The 25,110-nt window shown below is 35.8% G+C and overlaps 1 protein-coding gene across 1 annotated transcript in view; it reads left to right on the top strand.

The window, feature by feature from the left end:
• The window catches only part of LOC122805938 (epidermal growth factor receptor kinase substrate 8-like protein 3), a 260,739-nt gene that overhangs the window by 98,953 nt on the left and 136,676 nt on the right, over positions 1-25,110 (top strand). Inside the window, exons 2-3 of the mRNA XM_044076182.1 lie at positions 8,137-8,204; positions 17,929-17,999. Coding sequence (XP_043932117.1) covers positions 8,146-8,204; positions 17,929-17,999 — 130 coding nt within the window. The 5' untranslated portion in view covers positions 8,137-8,145. The remainder of the gene's footprint in view (positions 1-8,136; positions 8,205-17,928; positions 18,000-25,110) is intronic.

Raw genomic sequence — 25,110 nt, forward strand, 5'->3', positions numbered from 1 at the left:
AAGTGGCCAAATGTAGTAATGCTGGGTTGTTTTGACTTGGGAGAAGTTTAAAGTAAATTTCTCTAAATATTAAATCATTATCATATAACTTGTATCTCTTCTTAACCAATGTTTTAAGATGTTTCATCTGGTATAATTATTTAAACTGTAGATCAGTCTATCCATCCACAACTCATTTTCTCATTTTGAACATGGTTAGGGGTAATTATTTAAACTGTAGATGTTTTTTGTATTATTTCTGAAGATTGTAAAATTATTGTTCTTAAATGTTTTGTAATACTTTGAAGCTTTTATCCTTAGATCTCCACTGAAAATGGGTTCCTACTCAGTTGGACTTTCCCAATAAACAAATGTCAATAAATAAATATAAATAAATAAATAAATAAATAATGCCAACTTTGAAACCTTTAGGAATGGTAGTTACTGAAGTGGTTTTGCTTTTTAAACCTGTTAGGGATGTGAGAGGAGTCTGATGGAATGGTAGTTACTGAAGTGGTTTTGCTTTTTAAACCTGTTAGGGATGTGAGAGGAGTCTGATAAACAAAAGACCTAGGAATGTATGGAAAGAGGTATAGGGTGAGGAGTGAAGTAAGGCTCAAACCTACCAGTTCTAATGAAGGAAAACAATCAGTAAAAAGTGAGGAAAATTTCAGCTTCAGGAAAACAACACAAAGGTATGCATGATACAACCTAAAATAGAGGGTGAAAAGTAGTATGTTCAGAACAGAATGCCATGAGGGTACTTAGCATGGGCAACAAAAGTAGGAAAACTAGTTAGTTATTTTCAAGAACTTAAAATTGTTTGCAATGGGATAAATAGCCAGGTCAGAAATAAATACAATAACTAGATGGAAAGTGGCAGAGAAGGTAGAAAATATATGAAGGGGATAGATAATATGGGCTAGTTTTCACTAGATTGCCTTAGGGGATAATATCACAGTAGATTTCCAAAGAAATATATTAAGGAGCTTTAAAATCTAATAGGTAAAAATGGGGAAAGATAAAAGGAGTGTGCAACTATTAAGGTAATGCCATAATTTTCAAAGCAGAGTGGCAGTATCCATTTTAAAAGGCTGCAGAAGGCCGTATAGCTATCCAATACGTCATCATCTAGCCTGTGAAAAAAATAAAGGGAAGCTTTATCTTATATTGCATACAGCTTCAAATGAAGCTAATATGAATAAAAAGTATTAAACCATAAAATATAATTTCCATCTCTAAAGCAGACATTGATATAAGAAGCCAAAACCAGCTTTATAAAGAAATGTAAAAGTATTAAACAGCTGTGTATAGCATATCAAATAGCTATAAAGCACCAGAAAGCAAAGGTCAATCAATTTTAAATGACAGAAAGCTATCACAGATGACAGGGTTAAATCCATTCATAGGACAGTGCAAACTGCTACACAAAGTAACTGTTGTAAAAAGACCATCCAGAGCTAATATTAAATAAAAGAGAACAGTGTTCACATCTATTCAGATTTTTTTATTGCAGTTTTGTTTGATTAGAGTTCAATATTATAAACAGAAACTTCTCACTATTACTATTATTTAAATGTAAGCAATCTTTAGAGCCATCTAAATTTTTTTTTGTTCCATCTGTTCAATTCTGTTCAAGAAATCAATTGCACTTTCGAAGTTCTTTGTAGACCAGACAGATAATTGTTAGGCAAGGCATAACACTTGGTATTTATTATAATTTACACATAATTTGTGGACAGGTAAATGTACTTTTATAAGCTCCTTGTGGCTAGCATTACCCATATTATACCATGCTACAACAAGTAACATAGACAAGCTAACTGCTAGTAAGAACGTTAAGGCACTCAACAATATATCATCACAAAGTTGAACTAATCAGTGTTCAACCAATTAAATGTGGAACCAATTCATCATATGTGTACAAAACAAATAAATGATTAAACAGTTCAAGCTGGAATTACGATAAAATCATATATAAAACCGGGCAAATTTACAACTAAAGAAAACTGCAAGGTTACACTCACCAACACTCCTGTGCTTCCAAATAGTTAAAGAAAAAATATATGAGATGCAGGCGTGGTCGCACAGTATGCGTAGAGCGTATCAATCAACAACAGTCTGTATAACACACAAATACACTAATACGCTAGCTGCGTACAGATAGAGTTACCAGTTAGTCAGTATCACCGTAAAAAGCAAAAGTATACCAAGTACTGTATCAGGCTTCCGTGGAACAATGGCTTGAAAACTCTTCAGCACCTCAAGCGTTCAACGGGACATATCCAAAGTCGTATAACAAAGAAAGCAAGTAAATGCAATGCAGGCTTAATATTCAACGCCAGTATGCGAGTCAGTGCATACAAAAATAAGCTATCTGCTTGTAGATGGAGTCAACAGTTAATTCAAATAAAGTACCTGATTCAAGAGTAAAACTTCAGAGGAACAATAGCTTGGAAACCTTCAATGACAAACCAAGCGTTCAACAGAGTATATCCAAGGTAGTTTATTCATATCAAAATCGGCAAGCGCTTTCAACTAGGTCTTCATCAGGCCGTTAAACAATTTAGACTGACAAAGCACTCATATTTATAACAAAACATCACAGTAGCAACAATGTCATTTCCTGTTAAAATTTTAAACTGACAGAGCATCACAGTAATGAAAATGCCATTTCCTGTTACTACTAATTCAAAGTCTAAAAACATTTTAAATAGAAAATATATATAAAAAAGGTATATATAAAAAGATCTGTAGTGATAGTTGCACGCAAAGGCTGACTGTATGTAGTTCCAAGACAAAACACTGTCATTGTACAAAAAACATATAATTGCATACACAATAAAATAAAATTACTGCTAAAAAATGTATCTAATTTATTAAAATTATTGTTAGTTAAAGCACTTATGCATTAGAAATCCATTCAAGATGCCACAATAAATAAAAAACTACTAATATTTGTATCATGGTGTAAACTCTCATGAAGTCAGAAATTTACCATCAAACATTATCACTAAATATATATATGAAAAACATATATATATATTGATTTACACATCTAGTAGGAAATATCTAATATATTAAAAATATTATTATTAAGAACAATTCAACCCACCACAGTAGATGGAAATGAACTAACATTGATGTCATGATGTAAAAGTCTCAAGAAGTCAGAAATTTACCACCAAAAAGTGTCACTGAATTATATATAAAAAATGTGTAAAATGATCCACATATCTATGAGGTCATTGCCTACACTAAGTACATATATAAAGATATATATATAAAAATATATATGTAAAAGGCCTCATAAACACTGACACTATATGCACTAATGATACATCCACACAATGTGCAATAATATAGGTTAAAAATACCATAAATTGTTGTGACATGACATCATTATATATAGTAATATAATGTTACCATAGATAACCTGCTACATAATAGGATGGCAGTACATAGCAATCCAAATATTCACAAATAGCTGCGTCATTTATAAATTGTGAGTGATGAAAAATACTCACTATTTTTGTATTTATATTTTATTTAAGTTTCCTGGCTTTAAGTATGGGTTTAATAGAGACCCTATCATTAATGCCAGGGCTGCGATCAGCTCTAAACCTAATAATCCATTTGGCTTCCATTTGTTCAGTAAGATTACTCAAGTCCCCTCTCTTTATCCCCGGTTTGTTCACATAGATAACTTGGAATAGAAACTTATGTTCTATTGATGTGTTATTTACATGTTTAGAGAGGGCACTGGATGTGCAGGATATCCTAATCTTATATATATGTTCTCTTATTCTCTCTTTAAACTTACTGTCAGTCTTGCCCACATAAAATGCTGGGCAAGATTGACATGTAGCCAGGTACACGACATGTTTAGAGTTGCATGTTGCTGACATGGTGAATGTAAAAAGCTGCCCTGTGACAGGATGTGTAAAAGTATTACATTCTTTCACATATTTACATTGATTACATTTTTGACACTTTCTAGTAGCCCCATCTAGACTATCTGACATTATATTTCCAACTCTATTCGGACCACAGAGCATCCTATGCAGATTCAATTTGTTTCTATAAGAAAACATGGGGGCCTCATCTATTATACTAGAAATCATAGGGTCTGTTAGTAGGACATCCCAATGTTTCCTGTAAATATCCTTGATATTATTGATGTCTTGTGTATAATGTAGAGGGATTCTGATATTATTACTAGCTTGTACTGTTCCTGAGATTGCTGACTCATCACTTTGTTTACCAAAATAGGGCTGAGCTCTACCCTCTCTAAGCCTATCTATTCCAGAGAAATTCTCCTCAATCTCTTCATTCGTGTAGCATCTACTGGTAAACTTGGTTCTAAGTCCTTCCATCTCTCTAAGGAACCCAACATCATCAGAATTAAGCCTCGATGCCCGCATGGCTTGGCTCTTTAAAATATTTTTAAAAATATGTTTCGGATGCATACTACTACGATGTAGCAAACTATTTCTGTAGCACTCCTTCCTGTATACTCCAGTATTCAAATTACCATCAGGTAATTTCTCTGTGTATACATCCAAATACGGAATAATGTCTCTAGATTTCACCATGGAGAAATTCAAGTAGTCAGTCTCATTATTCATCCTCCTATATAAATCATTCAATTCTTCTTCATTTCCCTTCCATATTAGAAAGAGGTCATCTACAAACCGGGTATAACATCCCATCTTGTTCTGAAATTCAGCCATCCGAAAGAGTGAAGTATCTTCCCAGTCAGCCATAATTAAGTTGGCGTAGCTGTTCGCACAGGATGTGCCCATGGCTACGCATCTTTTTGTATGTATATCATGCCATCAAAGGTAAAGATGTTATTTGTGAGAACTATCTCCATTAGTTCACATAAGACACCAATCCTGCTCGTAGAGAGGACCCCGTCCCTGTCAATCTCCTTTTTAGCCTAATTAATCCGTCTTTGTTTGGTATTACTGTGAACAGGGATTGTACATCAAAAGTTACTAGAATGCTTTCTTGCCCATCATTCACTACAGTTGTCTGTTCATATAATTTAATAAGGAATTGTTTGGTATCTTTTAATATATGTTCGTATTTGTCCACTATAGGTCTTAGTATTGATTCCAGATATAGGGATATAGGTTCAGTTATCCACCCTTTCCCAGCCACTATAGGCCTCATTGGTGGTTTAGTTCCATCCTTGTGTATTGTGGAATTCCTTGTATAATTGGAATAGTGGGGTATTCAACAAGTAAATATCTAAATAACTCTTCATTAATTCTCTCTTCATCTAGCATCTTGCTCAACCTAGATGCTACCTCAGTTATTATTCTATCTACTCTATTGGTATTAATCCTTTCATAGAATTTATTATCACTGAGCATCAACAGCATCTGGTCTTTATAAAATTCCATATCCATGACCACTACCGGGCCTCCTTTGTCTGCTGGTCGGATCATAATGTTTTTATCATTTTTAAGTGACCTAAGTGCTGTCCTTTGTCTTGGTCTTAAATTACCAGACCATCTCTTCTTACCATTTCTAATCTTTTTCTCGTACAACTCCTGTTCAACCAATTGTGAGTATGCCTCTATCAACGCATGGTTATTAGGTACATATGTACTGGGTTTCCTGAAGGGGTGTGGAAATACTCCCATACTATTAAAATCAACCTTCAGTTGTAATTCCCGTACAAAAAGTCTCAAATCAATCACATTATCAGTGATGTTACTCCTCGTGGAGGGAATAAACGTTAGACCTTTTTCTAATACACTAAGTTCATCTTCAGTAAGTTCTTTAGTTGATAAATTCCACACTAGGGATTCTTGTTCCCCTGCCAAATCTTTTTTAGTGTAGGTCCTACTTGTACCTGCTCTACTGGTCTTTTCCTCTGTCTTCCCCTGCTTACAGAGCGTCCCTTACATTATATTTATAAGACAGCTACTAATAGCATGCACATGTATAAACTTATTATGGTCATTCCTGTTAGGGCAAATAAGAAAGGAGCTTGTCTATATAATACTAATGACCACAATTTTCAATAAACTCAGCTGTCTAAAGATATGAAAAAAACCTTGGTAATTTATTACCTTAGATAAAATACCACAATCACAGTATACTTAGCAATGAAATTAAGGCAGGCACCTTACATGAGCAAAATAAAATTAGGTCAGATATTTGTAAAGTAAAAATAAATTCTAGCCTTACAGTATAGAAACAATAGTGTTCATCCCAATGTAGTTAGCATTGTAGACACAGACACAAAATGTTAACTACAGTTAGAACTGCATGCATCAAAATTAGTTATCCATGCAGAGGCGGATACAATATTTTGTGTCAAGTATCATGCTAAAGAATAGAGAATGAAATATATAAGCCCTAAGATTGTTATGATATAATTTGAACCAAGCTACTCACTCTGGGATACAATCAGATAGCACCTCATATATACTATGAAACAGAATACATTTGTAGTTTTGTGGAGTAAAATAAAGAAATACACACACACACACACACACACACACACACACACACACACACACACACACACACACACACACACACACACGCACACACACACGCACACACGCGCACACACACACACACACACACACACACACACACACACACACACACACACACACACACACACACACACACACACAGTTGTTACAAAACTGTATATATTCAGGGAGCACTACAGGGGCTGAAGTCCTAAGCACTGGTAAATAACTGTCTCGAAGACAGGGGCTCAAGTGCCTTGAAGATTGGGTAGGCTGTTGCTGCTCAAGCCCAAACTCATATATTAGTTCTGGCAAGCAGTTGTGGGGAGGGGGATTTTAGGCTTAGGGAGCAGGAGGAAAAGGGAGATTTAGGATTAGGGAGAGATCAGGAAATTTAGGTTTGGGGTGGAGTTTTAGGATTGGGGAGTAACTGTGGACTTTAGGAGGAGGAGTGGAGGTTTAGGGTAAGGGAGTGAGGCTTCAGGTTGGAAACCTAGATGGGAGGTTTAGGTTAGACTTTAGGTTCTGGTAGGGCTATACAGATTTATAGGGTGAGTTGTGGGGAGGGCTACATATGGATGGGAAATCAGGCTAGTGGAAGAATGACCAGTTGCTTTTCTTTGCAAATGACATTGAGCAAGTGTGTCACAATCTAGTAGCACATGAGCAGCTGTAGCAGATCCATATATTTAAAATGCAGTATAATGATGACTCTGGTTAAGAGAACAGACATTTTGAGCTAGTCTTGCTGTTTGCCAGTAAAGGGCTTGAATCCTAGAATTATCTTGATATTTTGAGTTTGCACATCTATTTTTTAATCATTTTCTATGTTAAATCCTTATGGTTTCTGAACTTGGCATTTATTACTTACCTTTGCTGTTGTTTCTCACAGTGATATAGTAATATAAGAGATAATTGTTCAAAAAGTAGATGGAACATTTTACTTATATTTTGGGGTTTGTGAAAATATTTCAGTAGTACAGACTTCCCATGGAGAGAGCAAAGTGCACACTTACTATTCTTTACACATTCATTTCTGAGCAGTTATTTATTATATTACTGTGCTGATTTATGGAAAGCACTTGTGCATGTAAGGATTTCCATAAGGAGAAGCTTTAAAAGTCTCCCTGAGAAAATAAGCAGCCTCGAGCCCTAAATCCAAACTAAATTACCTTGAATCCAATATGCTGTCTTAGTCACTCATGCACCAGTATATCTCATGGTACGTAGAATTGTTCTAATATATACTGTCTGTATTCCAGAAAAACTTAATCACTTTTCTAGCACCTGTCACTGTTATTCCAAGCACACTTCTTTTTTTTATTTTGTTTTCAACCACTTCCAATGCAGATCAACATTTATCCCTGGTGTTGGGAGGGTGGCCTAATGGTTAAGGTGTTTGCCTTACAAACACAAGATGCAGGGTTTGAGTCTCACATGGAATAATTGGCTAAGCTTAAAATGGCTCGCAAGGGCAGTTAGCTTAATAAGAATCTATGTGCTTTTACAATAGAACAATTGTCCAAAGCTAAGATTTCAATGAGATACACTCTAAGATCCTCCAGTGTAAAACAGAAATTTGTTTAGATGTGCCTTTGCTGAGTACTGACGTCATTACTTTTTTTAACGTTTTCTCCATTGTGTCTCTGTTTTGCAGTTCTCAGCAATGAACAGAAACTACCAACATGCCAGGAATCCAAGCTATGGAGACAGTTCTCTGCAAAAGTAAGTTTGTTCATTTATTTATTTTAGAAACAAGTCTGGTTAGACAAAACACTATAAGAAAAATCTTCTTCCTACCTTTATTTTAAAAATAACTTGTGTTTAATCTAATGCCCACTTACTTGTATGTGAAATAATAGACAAGGAAGTAAAGCCAAATGATTCATTGGAACAATGGACTTTGGTTTATGAGTGTATAGCTTTATGTTACACCGAAAGTGTTTACAGAGAATACTAAAGAATACCAAGATGAAACAGCTTGGTAACTGTTCCAGCACTTCTCAGAGCTGATAAAAGTGTCTAAAAATAAATAAGACACATATTAGATAACTTTTTATTCACAGCAAAAATGGTCACCAAGTCTTAAAGACAAACACATTTTAAACAGGAAATTAGAGCAATCCTGCTAAAGAAATTAGTAATTCACAAAATTCTATGTAATAATTATTTCAATGCCCACAAAGTACCACAGATAACATAAACAGTATATATTAACCAGATGAGCTTAAAGCAATACAGATATGCTACAGAACCATCTATGCCAATGATCTGTAAATAAAAATATAAAGGACAATTTAATGCTAGCAAAACTGATTAATTTATCTTTGTAATGTACAATTACACAAGCTTTACAATTTAAGTTCATGCTCTTTGTAAATACGATGGATTACACAGAAACCACACACTTCCCTGGTTAGTTTTTATTACATTACAGCAAATGTGAAAGTTGATATCACCTGTTATAAAAGTATTCTAGGGTCACTGCTAAAATATCAGTCTTATTTCTCAGCAGTTAAAAATTGGTTAAATGAAGGGTTCGTCTTGTTTGTATATAGCCATGATTCATAGGTTCATAGGTTGGTACTAGGCTATCAGCCCTAGGGCCTATACAAGCCTAGCCATAACAATTCCCTGGCTATTTCTTCCCACATTATTTACTTTCTTGGACCCCTGTCTAGCAGGGCGACTTACGTGATCCCTGGGGTGAATTTCCTTTCTCCAATCCAATCGTCAAGGTTCCTCTTGAAGAGGTCCAAAGAGGCACTCTGCTTGACATGTATGGGCAGTCTATTCCAGAGTCTGGGGAGTCTCTGGGTCAGGAACCTATCCCTCCAGCATGTTTTGTTTATTGTTGTGACAAGGTTTAGATCCCTGGAGCGTGTAGCTCTGAGGAATTGGGATTTCTTTAAGTGTAGCATGTCAAACAGCTCTGGGTTTGACATGGCCTTGCATGTTAAGCAGAGATCGCCTCTGTTTAAGCAGAGATCGCCTCTGATATAGTATGTCTGGCTACTTTCATGTCATATAAAACAGTTGTTTTTTTTTTAATTCCATGTGTGGCAAAATACAATAGTATCTCTTCTCTAGTAGTATTTTCAAGGGTTGTGCCAAAGATTTACCACTGTTTCAATGAAAAACTACTCTATAACATATTTATTTGATACAAATGCTACTACATTCATTGCTTTTTCATCTTCTTCTGTTCGAACATTATTCGTCCAGTAAAGTATTCAATACTATTATGTCCCTTGTTCAGATCTTTCTCTTCAAGTAGCAATATTTATACTCTTCAGAATGTCTTATGATATGAGATATGAAGAGCCAGTAGCTCAACGGGCAGCCCACTTGCCTTTGGTACTGGAAGAAAAGAAGGCAATGGGTTCTATTCCTATCCCCGGTGCTAGGATTACTTTATCAAGTACTGACACTGTAGTGCAGCATGGGGTGCTCCTGAATCTGTCATCCCTTGGATGATACATTAAACCTATTTCTTTTCTCTTTAAAAGAATAGATACGTGACTATTTTACTGTAACGAAAAATTAGGAAATACTGTACCCGGTAAGGATTAGACTTTTGGAAACTGCTTGTTTTGTGTATGCATCTATGTGTGTAAAAGATGTCAGAAATCAGATTTAAGGGTCATAACAGCTCCAGCTGTGTACCAGTCAATTATCATAAAATGGCAACTAGAAGGCTTAAAAGGATACTAATATGTACAAGTGGAATTCATTCCAGGAAATCCAGCATTTGTATTTAACTGTATAAGTGTTTATCCAAACCAAGTATGAAATGTTATGTGCACATCAGTATTCTTAAACTAAATAAAGTATAGAATTCTAACTGAACAGGCAACAGTAGCCTACATATTTACCTTGATGGTTATAGTACTATAGTCATAAAGACACACCATATATAAACTGGGGATTGCTCAATGCGCAGAGACTGATAAATTGAGATGATATGATTTGTGTTATTGGAAGAGTTCACATTTATAGGAAGTAGTGCAGATGGGTGGGAATTTACTGATGAGCCAATGCTGTATATATCAAACAGAAAGCATGGTGATTTAACTACTGGCCCCATGAGCTCTAACAGAAAGGGAGGTAAAAGTGACAAAAATAATTAGTTACTACTGAAGAAGATACTGTGGGAGGCAGTAAAGAATCAGAAATAACATCACAAATAAGACACCATATAATGAACATTCATAACATGTTCCAAATTCTGATATGGCAGTGGCTAACAGTAATGTTTCAGTAGCTTAAGGTATTTGAAAATGAATAAAAAATAAAACCAGAGGAAAACAAAGAGAGGAATTTAGATTTTTTTTGTATATAATGCAAACAGAACAATAGTAGTTTGAGCCACACAACCTCTGCAACCTGAGTGTTTTTTTTTTATTTTGCCAGCATTATCCTGATTTGCATTGTTCTTAGAGTTGCCCTTACCTATTCAGAGTACTTTTATATCATTAATAAAATAAAGTAGTTGAAATACAAGTTTTTCTAAGGCTGTCATTGTGTAGTCCTTAATGTACTGGCATACCCTCCCACACTCTTCCAGGCATGTTAAAGCTATGACTGCAAGCCAGAAGCTATAAATTGCACTTCATAAAACTTAAAACAAACATGCACACTACTTCAGCTCGCCACAACCACCTGTAGTGCAAAGATTTTCTTTTTCTTTATCTTGAATGACTGTGAAATTTGTTGTATTTACTCAAAAGTATTTTACTGCTATAGCTCCTTTAATATCCACACTTTCAATGCCAAGCAATACAATACAGTTACAGCCTAATTTATATATATATATATATATACATATATATGTATATATATATATATATATATATATATATATATATATATATATATCTTTATGTATATATGGGTCTATGTCAGAGGTTCGAGTTTTGAGAAACTCGAAATTTATATTGTCGAGACTATATGATCAAGTTTTTAAAAAGTTAAACTTAAAAGAACAATAAAAATCTACCCTTTTCACTTTTTTATAAGGAAGCATGCCCCCTCTGCCCCACACTGCCTGAATATTATATATACAAACTCCAAGATCGCACTACATTGGGGAATAGAGTAAATTCCTTGATCCTTACTGTTCCAGGATCTCCAAGCTTTGAGTTTCTGAAAACTTGAGCTTCTGAAGGGTACCCCCATATAAATATATATATATATCTGTATATATATCTATATCTATATATATATATATATATATATATATATATATATATATATATGTGTGTGTGTGTGTGTGTGTGTATATGTGTGAGAGTTTTTTAAACTGTGGCACAAGCCTTCATTCTTGACATGTTTCCATTTCTTTGGTATTTGTTATCCCTTATTTTCTTTACATTGTGGCATAAAAACACATCAGTATCATAACCCTTTGTGCTTTGTATAAGATTGTAATTACAGAGAAGAATATTTCCAACAAGTGGATCACTATCCAAAAATATGGACAACACCGTGTGGTGACACTCATTCTCTCTACATCAAAGGCAGTGGAGGCAAGTTCCACCACACTGTGTACATCATTTTTGTAAAACAGATACTGACATCAACAAGATTGGGGACTGCCTATGCAAAACTGTGGACAGTCTCTTATAGGTAAAACTACAGATTCCCTTTGGCTACAGTATTGTCACACAGGTGTAATCAAATTTCTCTGCAAAAGCAAGCGAGAGTTTAAGTTTAAAAATGCTGTTGTGTGTTCCCAAGGCCATTAGAGGTAAGTTTTTATAAAACCACAGACTGGTTTCATGTAACTAAGCCATGCTGGAACCATAATATAGAGAAAAATGACACCTCATGGTTGAATTATAGATGACTATAAATAATGGTCTGTCCCTTTTTTAATTTCTCCAAATCTTTTGGGTTTCTAATACCATGACAGAAATGGACCCCATTCCTAAGTCAAAGTATGGTTAAAGTTCATGAAATTAGTATTGTTTGTTTGTTTCACTCTTTGATGTTAGCCAAAAATGCTCTTCTCAGCACCCGCAATGTGCCCACTAATGACTCCTCCTGCAATTTCTATGGAGTTACATGTATTGGTAGCATATTTAAATAGGATTGCAGGTTCTTTTTCGTAAAACCCATTGCTCCTACTACTATTGGAACTATCTGGGTATCTTTCTTCTGCATTGTTGTCATTTCTGCTTGCAAATCCTGATATTTTATGACTTTGTGTCTCTCTCTATGCAGAACACTGTAGTCACTGGGTGTGGTGATTTTAATGATCAATGCTACTTTTGTCTTCTTTTCCTGGACCACTATATCCGGTTTTCTAGAATCTATCTGTTGAACTCTTGGCAAAGGGTGATCCCATGTGATGTGAACTTCATCATTTTCTATGATGCTTTGTGGCTTGATTTCAGTCACCACCCAACATCTCCTGTGGCTTGTTACAAAACACTTTTATTCCATGACCAATAGTCAACAATACACCAGTATGGTTATACCGGTTTTGGCAAAAGCCTTCTTCAGCACCCAAACTTGAAAAAGTAAAAAGATGTAACTAGCATTGATTGTTTGTTTGTGTCTTTCGGCTTTTCCCGGTTAGGGGTTGCCACAGCGGAACTCCGTTCCGCTAATGATTGGCAGTAGAGTTTTACGTGCTGGCTTGCTGGGCCTAACGCACAACCTTCAATGAAGGAACACCCGTTCATGCATGTCGCCACACAAAAGACGCTCTAACTGAGAATCGAACGCGCAACATCTAACTGTGAGGTGACAACGCTACTGCAGCACCACCACCACTAGCATTGATATCTCCCTTATATATGGTGTCTAATGACACCCTCTAGTGCACATAAGAAATACTACCATATCAATAGTAATATATGTCATACGAATTTAAACATTTGTTGTCATATTACAAACATAATAAACTAAACAAAACAAAGAGCACTTTGTGTTAATACAAATATACAATTTTATGTAAAGATGTTTCAAAATTGGTCATTTAACCCAGGAGAAAAAAGGGCCCCCAATTTAATAATCCACATTTTCTTGCCGATATGCTTCTGCTAGCCTAAGCAGGGAAGTCATCTTAGATTTATTCTCCTCATGTTTCAAAACTTTCACTACATTTGGGTCTTGTGAAGTCAGCAGATATGTGTGCAGTCCCATGACTGCAGGCTATACATGTAATCAGTTTCAAGGAGGCCCATCCCTCCTTCAGAACGGGGAATATATAATCTTGGTATGCATTGATTTTTATAAATCATTTGGTGAGCATGAAGCATCCTTCTTGTTTTCCTATCTAATCTATCCAGCATGTTTTGGAGCCAGTCAATCACACCAAAAGTGTAAGTTAGGATAGGAAGAGCAAATTGGTTTATAGCTTGTATTTTGTTCCCTGATGTCAACGCTATTTTCAGGATTAATTTAAGTCGTCTGAAGTACTCCTTGCTAAGTTTTATTCACATTTGTTCATGTTTTATTGTTGATCCTTCAACACTTCCCAAATATTTATACACTCCCTCTTGCTCAAGTTCTTTTTTCACATTCTTGTCCCAAACTGATGTTTTCCTGGTGCAGCAGTTTTCCTGTTTTAAAGGTTGCTTTTGCACATTTATCAAGACCAAATGACATTCTTAGATCATCTGAAAATGTTTTGACAACTTGCAGTTGTGCTTTCAGTTCCTCATCTGATGAGCTATATAGTTTCAAATCATCAACAAAGAGAAGATAAGTCTTTGCACTTTTTTGTTTTCTAGGAGCCAAATTACAGCCATGACTTAAGCTGTTAAGTCGACAGGTTAAAGGATTAAGTGCAAGGCAGAATAGCAGCGATGACAAAGAGTCATCCTGGAATATCCTCCTCTGGATTTTTATCCCTGGAATAATAAATTGTCCTTTATCATGGCTTAATTGCAAAGTGGTCTGCCACTGTTTCATGGTCACTGTGATGTAATCGATCAGTGTAGGGTGTATTGTATACATTTTAAGCACTCTTTTATCCATGAATGTGGACTATTATCAAATGCTTTTTTGTAGTCAATCCAGACCATAATTAAGTTTTTCCCCTTTTTACAGTTCTCCACAATTACTTTAATTAACAACAAGTGATCCTTTGTTCCATATGACTTTCATTTATTGCTCTTTTGTTCTGTTGCCATAATTGAGTTTTCTTCTAAATGATTATATACTCGGTCGACATCAATTCCAGTGTATATTTTATGCATCGTCGGAAGGCAAGTTATTGGTCTATAATTTTTATGGTCGCTTGCAGGTTCACTCTTAAGTAGGAGCATTGTTTTTCCTGTTGTTAGCCAGGTTGGTGTCTGTTCAGGGTGCGCATATAAATAATTATAACTCATGGCTAAATCTTCATACAAAGATGTTAATACTTTTAACCAGAAGTTAGGTACTGCATCTGGCCCTGTGGTTTTCCAATTAGAGGCTTTTCTTAACTTTGTTTCAATCTCTCTGGTTGTTACTTCATCCTATTTCAAATCCTTTACCTTTAAACTTCTTATACTTTCTTTTACTTCTATCCAATTACCATCTTTATATTCCACAGGATCTTCATAGATACTTCTCCAAAATGTATCTGTTTCTTCTTTTTTTGGTGGTCTTTCAATTCTTTTTACCATATTTCCCAGTTCTCTATAAAACTTTTTTGAGTCATCAAGAAATTGCTTATTTTGTACTTTTCCTTTATATTTGTCTATGTATCTTCTAAGGTTTTCCACCTGTGCTGAGATTTTTCGTTTATTATTTGTGATAGTGCATGATAGAGCCTGATCTGTTCTAATACTGGACATTATTATCATCACATCTATCTTTCTGAGTATTTTTGTTGATCTGTTCCCTCTTCTATACTCTTCTAATAGTGACACTTCTTGTCTTAGTTCCTTTATAGTTTTCTCTATTCTATACTTTCATGATGGTATTCGATTTCTCCCGTTCCTTTCCCTCACTACCCTGTGTTCTTGTGGTAGAACCTTATCAGTTATTAATTTAGCTGCACAGTAATATAACCTGTTACTTCTGCCATATCGCATGAATCTCTACGGACAGTCCTAATTACTGTGTTCATTTGCTTTATCAAACATCTGACTTTTTGGGTTTTATTGACTTTCTGTATTCTATTTCTTTTATTGATCTTAATATGTGCATCTATCGCTATTAAGTCAAGCAATTCTTCTCTTAGCTCAGTTTCTTTTAAACTGAAGGCGCATTTTTTTGTTTTCCATTTCCTGCAGGCATTCTCTAGAAAGTTCTATTACATCTTCCCATGGCACATTCTCTTCATTTTCATCCTTTGCCATCCATTCCTCTGTCATATGAAAAGTCACTGGCCTATTCCTCCTTAAAATTAACTGTGTCAGAGTTTCCACAGTTTCCTGTTCCTTCCCTTGCTGTCCAGATTCAAGTGGATGTTTATACTGGTTTTCTGTGGAAGGCTCCAAAATATCTTCATATGGCACCTGACCAATTGCTTCCCATTCCACTGGTTTCCCCTTAATTTGGAGTTCCATTGCTCTGTCCTGTTGTGGTACTTTCTGAATTCGATTTTCTACAAAGTTCTTCACTTTTGAGGTACTTCATTACCTCAGTTTCTATTTCTTTAACTTCTCCATTACTGGTCTCCTTTTCTACTTTTCCTCTTTGTCTTCTTATTTGTTGTATTGTAAAGTTTTCCATCTCTGGATTCCTCTGCCTGTATTTCTCTTCAAATATCTTTGGTGCTGCTCTTTTTATATTGATTAGTTTGGCTTTCTCTATGCACAGATATTACACCACTTTAAACCTCATTTTCTTTCCCATGTCCATATTTCTTCTTCAAACATCTCCTGATCTTCCTGTTTCTCCTTACGTTGGGGACTTGTTCCATCATGCTGTGATGTAACCTGTGTTAGACCTTCTATATCAAATCCTTCACTTTGCAGGCATTACGTAACTGTAGTGGTGCTGCGGTAGCGTTGTCGCCTCACAGCAAGACATTGTCATGTTCGATTCTCAGCTAGAGCATTTTCTATGTGGAGGCATGCGTGAATGGGCATGCCTTCGTTGAAGGTTGTGCATCAGGGCTGGTAACTCAGCATGTAAAAATCCACTACCAAACATTAGCGGACCGGAGTTCCACTGTGGCAACCCCTAATCGGGATAAGCCGAAAGACACAACAACAACAACGTAACTTCAGCTTCTATTTTTTTTTTAATTTCTACTTTACTAATTTTTTCTACATTCCCTCTTTGTCATATTATTCTATTTATTGTGAAATTTTCCATATCTGGATGTCTTTCCCTGCATTTCTCTTCGAATATCTTTCGGGCTGCCTTCTTTATGTTGATTAATTTGGCTTTCACCTTTGCATAAATATTGCACCATATCAAATCTCTCTTTCTTTCCCATGTTCATATTTCTTTTTTATGCTTTTCAAAAATATCTAGGTTTTGATGTTTACATTTCTGTACTTCATCAGATGCTTCTTTTCCCAAACAGATCAAAGTTTCTTGATCTATATACTGTTTTTCAAAAATGTGTTGTATTAATGACCCCAAGTTTTTATTTGAAGCTTCTGACAGTTTTTCTTGCGGAAGTATTTTTTTCCCCTCTAAATTACCTCTTATTCTTTTTGTATATCTTGTGTCTCGAAATTCTGGGCTTTTTGCATAATAGCAACTGTGGACTGCTGCTTCCTCCTACAACAGGCAGGCCATCCTCCCCTTGGGCCTGGCCCCATTGTAGGAATGTTTCTATATTTTGAGGATTCTACACTATTTTTTCCGGTCCTGGCACCTATGCAGCTACCAGGATTGGGCACTTTTTTATCCTGGGTCTTGTGCACCCAGCTATCTTTTTTGGTTTTAGACCTACTTCTGTCCATGATATATGCTATACAAATACAGTCTATATATCAGCGTCGCCTTGGTGAGATTTTGTGAAAAACAGGGTCCACATTGTGAAGGTATTCACCAAGACTTGAGGATGAATTAAATTTCAGCACTACTACTCTCCTTTGCTTGCTGACCTTTCATCTCTCCATTCGGACATAATGGTCATATGAGGAAGATGTAAAAGAAGGGAAGGGAAAGAAAGAAACATTGTAGTAATTAGCAATGTGTTGTTTTTCTTTTGCAGTGAGTTGATCAGAAGAACAAGTAATCAGGCCAGATTTCCTCCTTTGTCATTATATAGTTAGGAAACTGAGGAAATAAAGAGACTGGTCAATGTAGTTTGAAACCATTTAATATCCACTGTACTTGGTTTATAATGTTTAAACTAAGCAGTAATTGAATACACAGTGAAAGGTGTAAGTAGCAGGATATATAAACATTTCTTGTATATAAATGCATTACATTCCCTGTATATAACATACAACCTCAAAGAAAAGCAGTGTGATTGTTTTAGTAAGGCTGCACACTCGTACTTAAATTTCTTACCAGCAATTACTTCTTTGTTTTCCTCTTGTAGTGGGTATATGGATGAATCCCCCATGAAAAGATCTAACAGCATGCCCAGACCAAGTGGAAAATCTATATACAGTAAGTATATTTTTAAATTACATATGTAACAGCAGGTAATTCCATCAGCACAGCACTAAAGTACATTAGCATATTTACATCCATAATTAAGGATGTCACATGTAAAGGTCTTAGAGTTTTAGTGGTTTAACCAGGAACCAAAAAGATATCCAAAAAATAACATAACAAAAAAATACAAAGTAACAAAAGAACACTGGGATAGTGTCACAGTGGTGGACACAAGAATTGGTGGGGGCGTGCAGTCTGAAAAGCTGACTTACGTGGTCAAAGTGTTGGGGTGATATGAAGAGATCACCTTAAGGTGTTTTGACAACATGTGTAAAAATACAGCAATATACACTCAAATGCGCATCACAGGGGGGTGTGACTGATGTAGTGGAAGTAGGTAATTCCTGTCCAGCACACAGCACATTTACAGGCAGTGTCAATTGTTTAGATGCATGTCTGAAAGGGAAGTTTGGCTGTCCATGAACAGTCACAGTTCTTTTCCACTGCATAGCGATAACCTAGCAAACAATCCCATCCCACTGAAGGAGACATCAACACAGCAAATACCATAGTAAATGTAAGAACATTTTGGTAAATATATAATGATTATAGCTATGCAATGGAACCCCCCCCCCCCCCTTTTGTGATCTCACACCACTATAGCCAGCTGCCATAGGTCCAGAATATCTTCATATGTTAATGTTTTGTTTCACATCACAGACAGGGGCTTGATAAGTTTTTCCAAAATTCTATGTCAAAACCCTTTTTATGAATTTTAGTTACAACAGCAGATATCATACCTTGAATTATGCAAAGGATGTCTCATTTTGTCTTTGTAACAATCTGACATACCTGCATAGTCTGTTAAGAAAATCTGTGCTACTATGAAGTCCAATGGGATAAGAAGAGGAAGACTGACTTAATGATGTTCATTCTCCTTTGCTTATAAAAGGAAGAAACCTTCATGTATAAACATCTAAAATACTGACCAAGTACATCAAGACACACAAAAAGACAAGCTGCTGAGTAGTAAATGATAAGATTATTACCACTTTGCCCTTACTTAAAGCATTGTGTAGACCTGACACCTACATATAAAGGAAAAGAAGGGAGGCAGTTACAGCATAGCATTAGACCCTGTATGACAGGCACCTACAAAGACAGCTTGTCACTCAAAAATTATTGCACACACAAGTGCAAATGAGGAATGAAATGTGCAAAGCAAAGTACTTTTAAAGTGAATTAAAATACAAGCTCCATCAGAAGACCACAAATAAAACCAGCAAATGAGAAAAGGGTAACTTCCTAGCAATCATTTTTCCTAGCTGAAGATGGGATGAAATAAGATGCCAAAAACTGGCTGAAGTCAGACCAGAGAGATTCAATCACTGCCAGGTCATAGTAGAGAAAAGATCCATGTACATCAGATGTCTTAACAGGTTAAGAGAAAACAAACCCACCTTAAATATTTACAAATTAGTGCAGCTTGGGTCTCAGACAGACAGTCAGTCTATACCGTTAAGTAACATAAAACCTATAAACAATTTTTAATATGGCCATGAAGATTGCATTTGTAAAATTTTCCAGGGGTATTGTATGTGGGCAAGTACAAATAAAATGGAGTCAAAAAGCATTCATTACCTGTTAAACTATCACATACCAGACTGTTTTGTAGCTTATGCAGCAGTGACTTACTTTCAGTAGAGCCAACCTGCTGTAATAAAGGCACTGCAACTGCTTCACTACATTTATTTTTGCAAGTGTCGATAAATCCTAAAATAATATGGCTATGTAATATGCATTAAAACCAAACATTGCAGGTCCAGCTGTCACAAGTGCCATGCAGTCCTTAAATGCCACTGAACCACCTTCAGCAGCATTCTTAATAGCTTGCCTGTGCTTTTTATATCAGTTTTTTTTTTAATTTATGTAATGACTTTTGTTGACCAAGTTAGTCTTACTTGGCATGTGTTATTTTCATGGGAGTCCAGATGGTATTCATACTGCCTACTGGAAAATTAGTAAGGACACCAGTAATTCCCATGGGAGCTACATGACCCTATCACCATGTTAGGCAGGTAGGACCTCAGTTTAATTCTCATCTAAAAGGACAGCATCTGAGGAGAACAACAACTCCCTTATACAGTACTAAGGTGCTGCCAGTACTGGAAGAAATAACCTAAACACCTGATCTCAGAAGAGAACCCATATTTCTCTGAATGTTAAAGGTCAGCATGCTATCTGTTGATCCACTAACAGCTAAATTATACATCTTTTGTCCCCCAACTGGTTTCCACTCAATCCAGACTTTCTGGCCAAGGTGGTGAAATGCAGGTACTCTGTTGGTAAGGTACTATGTTGGTAAGCATGCATTTCTGCTCATTTACAGGCATATCCCGAGTGAAATCATTTCATAAGATGCATACAGGAAGTCAGCAGCTATTAGTAGTAAAAACTTGCATCTGCAGTAGGAATCATTAAAGTTGTCATATGCATTTCAAGCAAACAAAATAAGAATTAACAACAGTAATATTGAGTAGTTGAAGTACTTGTGTGAGAAGTAGGATTTACAGTGTTAGTAAATAAACGTGTATTTTACAGTATTTGCATAAAGACTGACCCAAAGTACTTGTCCTGCATTTTTGTTTGAGGAAGCACACTGATCTAACACAACCATTAGCAACCACAGCTCAATTGAGACATCTGCAGAAAAGTAGTTAGTAAGTTTAAGCAAATATTGATATAGGTAAATACAGTATAAACAATGAAGCATAAATAAGACAATTATATTTGAAATTAGATTATCCAGAGACATGTAGAAATGGCAGTGAATATTCAGTATAGGAATAAGAGGACGGGATAGTACAGAACTGAGTTGGACATTATTTGATTGATCCTTTTAGGGAGCAACTTATTTGGCTTGTTGAAGTAGGTGAATTTTTAAGTCCTTTCTGAAGGTGTGAAAGTTGGGGGGTGGGATTGCCAATATGAAGAAAATACGTTTAGTGGACTGGAGGTTTGATCACAGAGTGGTGAGTCAGGGGTATATTGACTGAAGGGATGAAGCTGTTCTGGAACTTTCTGTAGCATGATTGCAGGAATGGAGTACAAAGAATGTGTCCTTAGTTTAAAGAAAATGATGTAAGGGAAGACTTACTTGATTTACTAGAGATGGATAGCCATACTAAGATCAATGAAAGAAACAGATTACAGAAAATGAATAAGACTCAAAATGTTAGAAGTTTGATAAAACAAATGAACACAGTAATCAAGACGATCAAGACTATTCACGAAAATGTGTGTGATATAACAGACGTCAACAGGATATATTACTGTGCATCTAAATTAATAACAAAGTCTATCCACAAGAACACAAGGCAATAAGGGAAAGGAAGGAAGAAACCAAATGCCACAACGGAAGTATCAAATAGAGAAACCTGTAAAGCAATTAAGGCAAGTGTCACTGTTAGAAGAGTACAGAAGAAGCAATAGATCGACAAAAGTACTTCGAAAGATAGACATGATAACAGCAACGTGCAGTATCAGAACACACCAGTCTATCGGACACTATTGCAAATAATAAGCTACAGATATTAGCACAGGCAGAAAACTTAGAAGATACGCAGATAAATATAAAGGAAAGTTCAAAATAAGCAATACATTAATGACCCAAAAAAAGTTTTGTAGAGAACTGGGAATCAAGGCAAAAGGTACAGAAATATCAATAAAAGAAGAAGAAGAACAGACACATTTCAGGGAATATCTGTTAAGACCCTGTGGAACATAAACATGGACAGAAGAAGTAAAAGAAACAGTAAGAAGTTTAAATGTAGCAGATATGAAATGGGATGAATGAACAGACAGAGAAATTGAAACAAAATTAAGAAAAGTTTCTGAATGGAAAAACCTAGGTCCACATGTAGTACCTAACTTCCTTAAACAAAATATTTAGCCCCAAATAAGAACTATTTATGTGCGCATCCTGAACAAACACCAGCTTGGTTAACAACAGGAAAAACAATACTCCTCAAGACTGAGCCTACAAGCTAGCCTAAAAACTATACACCAATAACTTGCTTTCCAAAGAAGTATAAACTATATGCTGGAATTGATGCCAATACAGATTTTAGTCGTTTTAGAAAACTCAATCATGGCAATAGAACAAAAGGGTAATAAAAGAAGGTCAAATACAGCAAAGGATCATTTATTGTTAAATAAAGTTATAATGGAGAATTGTAAAAAGGGGAAGAATCTAAGTATGGTATGGATAGACTACAAAAAGCATTTGGCAGCATCCCACATTCATGGATAAAGGAATACTTACAGGTGTATAAGACACAATACACCCTACATCTATTGATCGATTATATTACAATGACCATGAAACAGTGACAAACCACTCTGTAGCTAAGCCATGATAAAGGACAAATTATTATCCCATGGATAAAAATTCAAAGGGGGATATTCCAAGATGACTCTGTCACCACTGCTATTTTGTCTTGCCCTCAACCCATTGAGCTGTCTACTTAACAGATTAGGTCATGGTTACACTTTGGCTCCCAGACAACAACAAAGTGTAAAGACTTCTTAGTGTTTTTTGTGGATGGTTTAAAACTGTATAGTTCATCAGATAAGGATCTGAAACCACAACTGAAGTGTTCAAAACTTTCTCAGACGATAAGTATGTCATTTGTTCTCGATAAGTGTGTAAAAGCAGTACCAAGAAAATATCACCCTTGCACAGGAATGACAAAGGAACTTGAGCAGGAGGGAATGTGTAAATAGTTGTTAACTGATGAAGGATGGACACTGAAACATCAACAAAAGAGAAGAAAACAGAGTAAAGAATATTTTAAAAGACTATAATTAATACTGAAAACAGCTCTGACATCTAGTCCAGGCTATAAATCCAAGCTAAAAGTCCAAAGTCCAAGCTATAAATCAATTTACTCTTCTGGTTCTAACTAACAATTTTGGGGTGATTGACTGTCTCCAGAAGGTAACTGGTCAGTTGGACAGGAAAACAAGAAGAATGCTTCACACTTATCAAATTATATATAAAAATCAGTGTATGCCAAGATTATATTTCCTTGTTCTGAAGGAGTTTGGGGCTCCTCAAAATTGATTACATGTATAGATCTGCAATTGTAGGACTCTATAGATATCTGCTGACTTCATCAGATCCACATGTAGTGAAAGTTTTGAAACATGAAGGAGAACAAATCTAAGCTGACTTATCTGCTTAGTTTAGCAGAAGCATATCAATGTCAAGCTGGAATGGAAACCAAACCAGAAGTAGAGAAAAAACAGGCAACAGCTGAGTGTGCCAGAAAAAATAAAGAATATAAGAAGGAACAATCTGCATTCAAACTGGAACCTTAGTTTGAGAGACAGCCTTACAGAACTATCTGCAAATATATAGAGCTGAGTATACTTTTCTGTATTATTCTGTGTTATAGAGCTAAATTGTTTGCTTAGATATCTGTTGTATATATATATAGAGAGAGAGAACAGTATATATTTTTGGCTTTATAATTTGCACATTCCTCACATCTGTGTTGAAACTTTTTCCCCACCCCCCCTCATTTCCTGCCTTGTCTTCAGCTATATAATTGAGCTAGTGTTGTGTGTCCTGTTAATTAACAATCTGCATTCAAACTGGAACCTTAGTTTGAGAGACAGCCTTACAGAACTATCTGCAAATATATAGAGCTGAGTATACTTTTCTGTATTATTCTGTATTATAGAGCTAAATTGTTTGCTTAGATATCTGTTGTATATATATATATATATATATATATATATATATATATATATAGAGAGAGAGAGAGAGAACAGTATATATTTTTTGGCTTTATAATTTGCACATTCCTCACATCTGTGTTGAAACTTTTTCCTCACCCCCCCTCCCAGTTCTTGGTTGTAGTTTAAATTTGGTGGCTTTTGCAGTGCTCGCCCCACTGTAGATTTGATCTAAGACACTCCCCTAGGCCCATCTCTTTACCGCATTCTACCTAATTAACACTTTCTGCACTTGCTTTTAGTCCTTTTTTCAAACTGTGTGTGGACTAATATTGCTACATATTCAAGTGTGCCAGCTTGCACTGCATGAGAATTGTATTTACTACTGCTTTTGCTACTTTTCTGAAAAAAAAAAAAAATTCATTTGCTTTTACTGTACTTGTGTTTCTTCCTACTTTATTTTGCTTTTGCGTCATCTTAAAAGTACTCAATTGTATTTATTACTGCTTGGTGTAACTCATTCTAAGCCTTTTAGTTTCAACACTTGGGCTTCAGACCAGTTGTTTTACATTAGGAAGGTTTGTGGCATGCACTGTAGTGGCAGAACAGGTAGCTTTCATCCTTCTAAGTTGGGAACTGCTGACTGAGAGCTCAGTGTCTGTTATTCCTAAAGTGTATTAGTTCTGGTTTATGCACTTGGGCTTCAGGCCAGTTATTTTACATTAAGAAGGTTCAGGGTCTGCACTCTTGTGGGAGGAGAGGCTGGACTCTGCCCTTCTGAGCTGGGAATTTCTGGTTAAAGGTTTATAGTGCCTGCATATTTGAACTGTTTCTTACTGAAATTGGTACACCTTGTTTGCTGTAGCATAGACTAGATCCAGGCCTGCTGAATCTAGCTTTGTTTGTATGCTTGTTGTCTGTTTGCTTGTTATTTCCCTGGAATGCTAATTCCACATAAAACACGGCTTCTCAGCGCTTCTGTGGATCCCTAGTGATATCTGCATTGCTTACTGTACTTATTTCATTGTTTCACTTGAAAGAAAGTTACTGTTTGTCATTTTTGCATTTAAGTTACCTGTAACACATTGCACTTAAGTTACCTGGCACTTACTCACTAAAGCAATTATATAAGTCAGCACTAAAAATTAAAAGCACTACACCCTCACTCCCCATTGGCCCTTGTTTTCAATTATAAAGGAATTCCCAATATTATTCTAACATGTCCAAAGGTCAGTTGTCAATCTCCTCTCCGGTCCAGCTGGTGAACCTGGGAATCTTGAGGCAATGTTACAACTGCCTCATGTACAAAGACAACCCTCTCCTCCTCCTCCCAACAAATTCCAACACATGTGAGAGATGCAACCATATAGCCAAACTGGAG

The sequence above is a fragment of the Protopterus annectens genome, chromosome 7.part0 (assembly GCF_019279795.1).
Source record: "Protopterus annectens isolate FY-2018-M chromosome 7.part0, PAN1.0, whole genome shotgun sequence".
Lineage (NCBI taxonomy): Eukaryota > Metazoa > Chordata > Ceratodontiformes > Protopteridae > Protopterus > Protopterus annectens.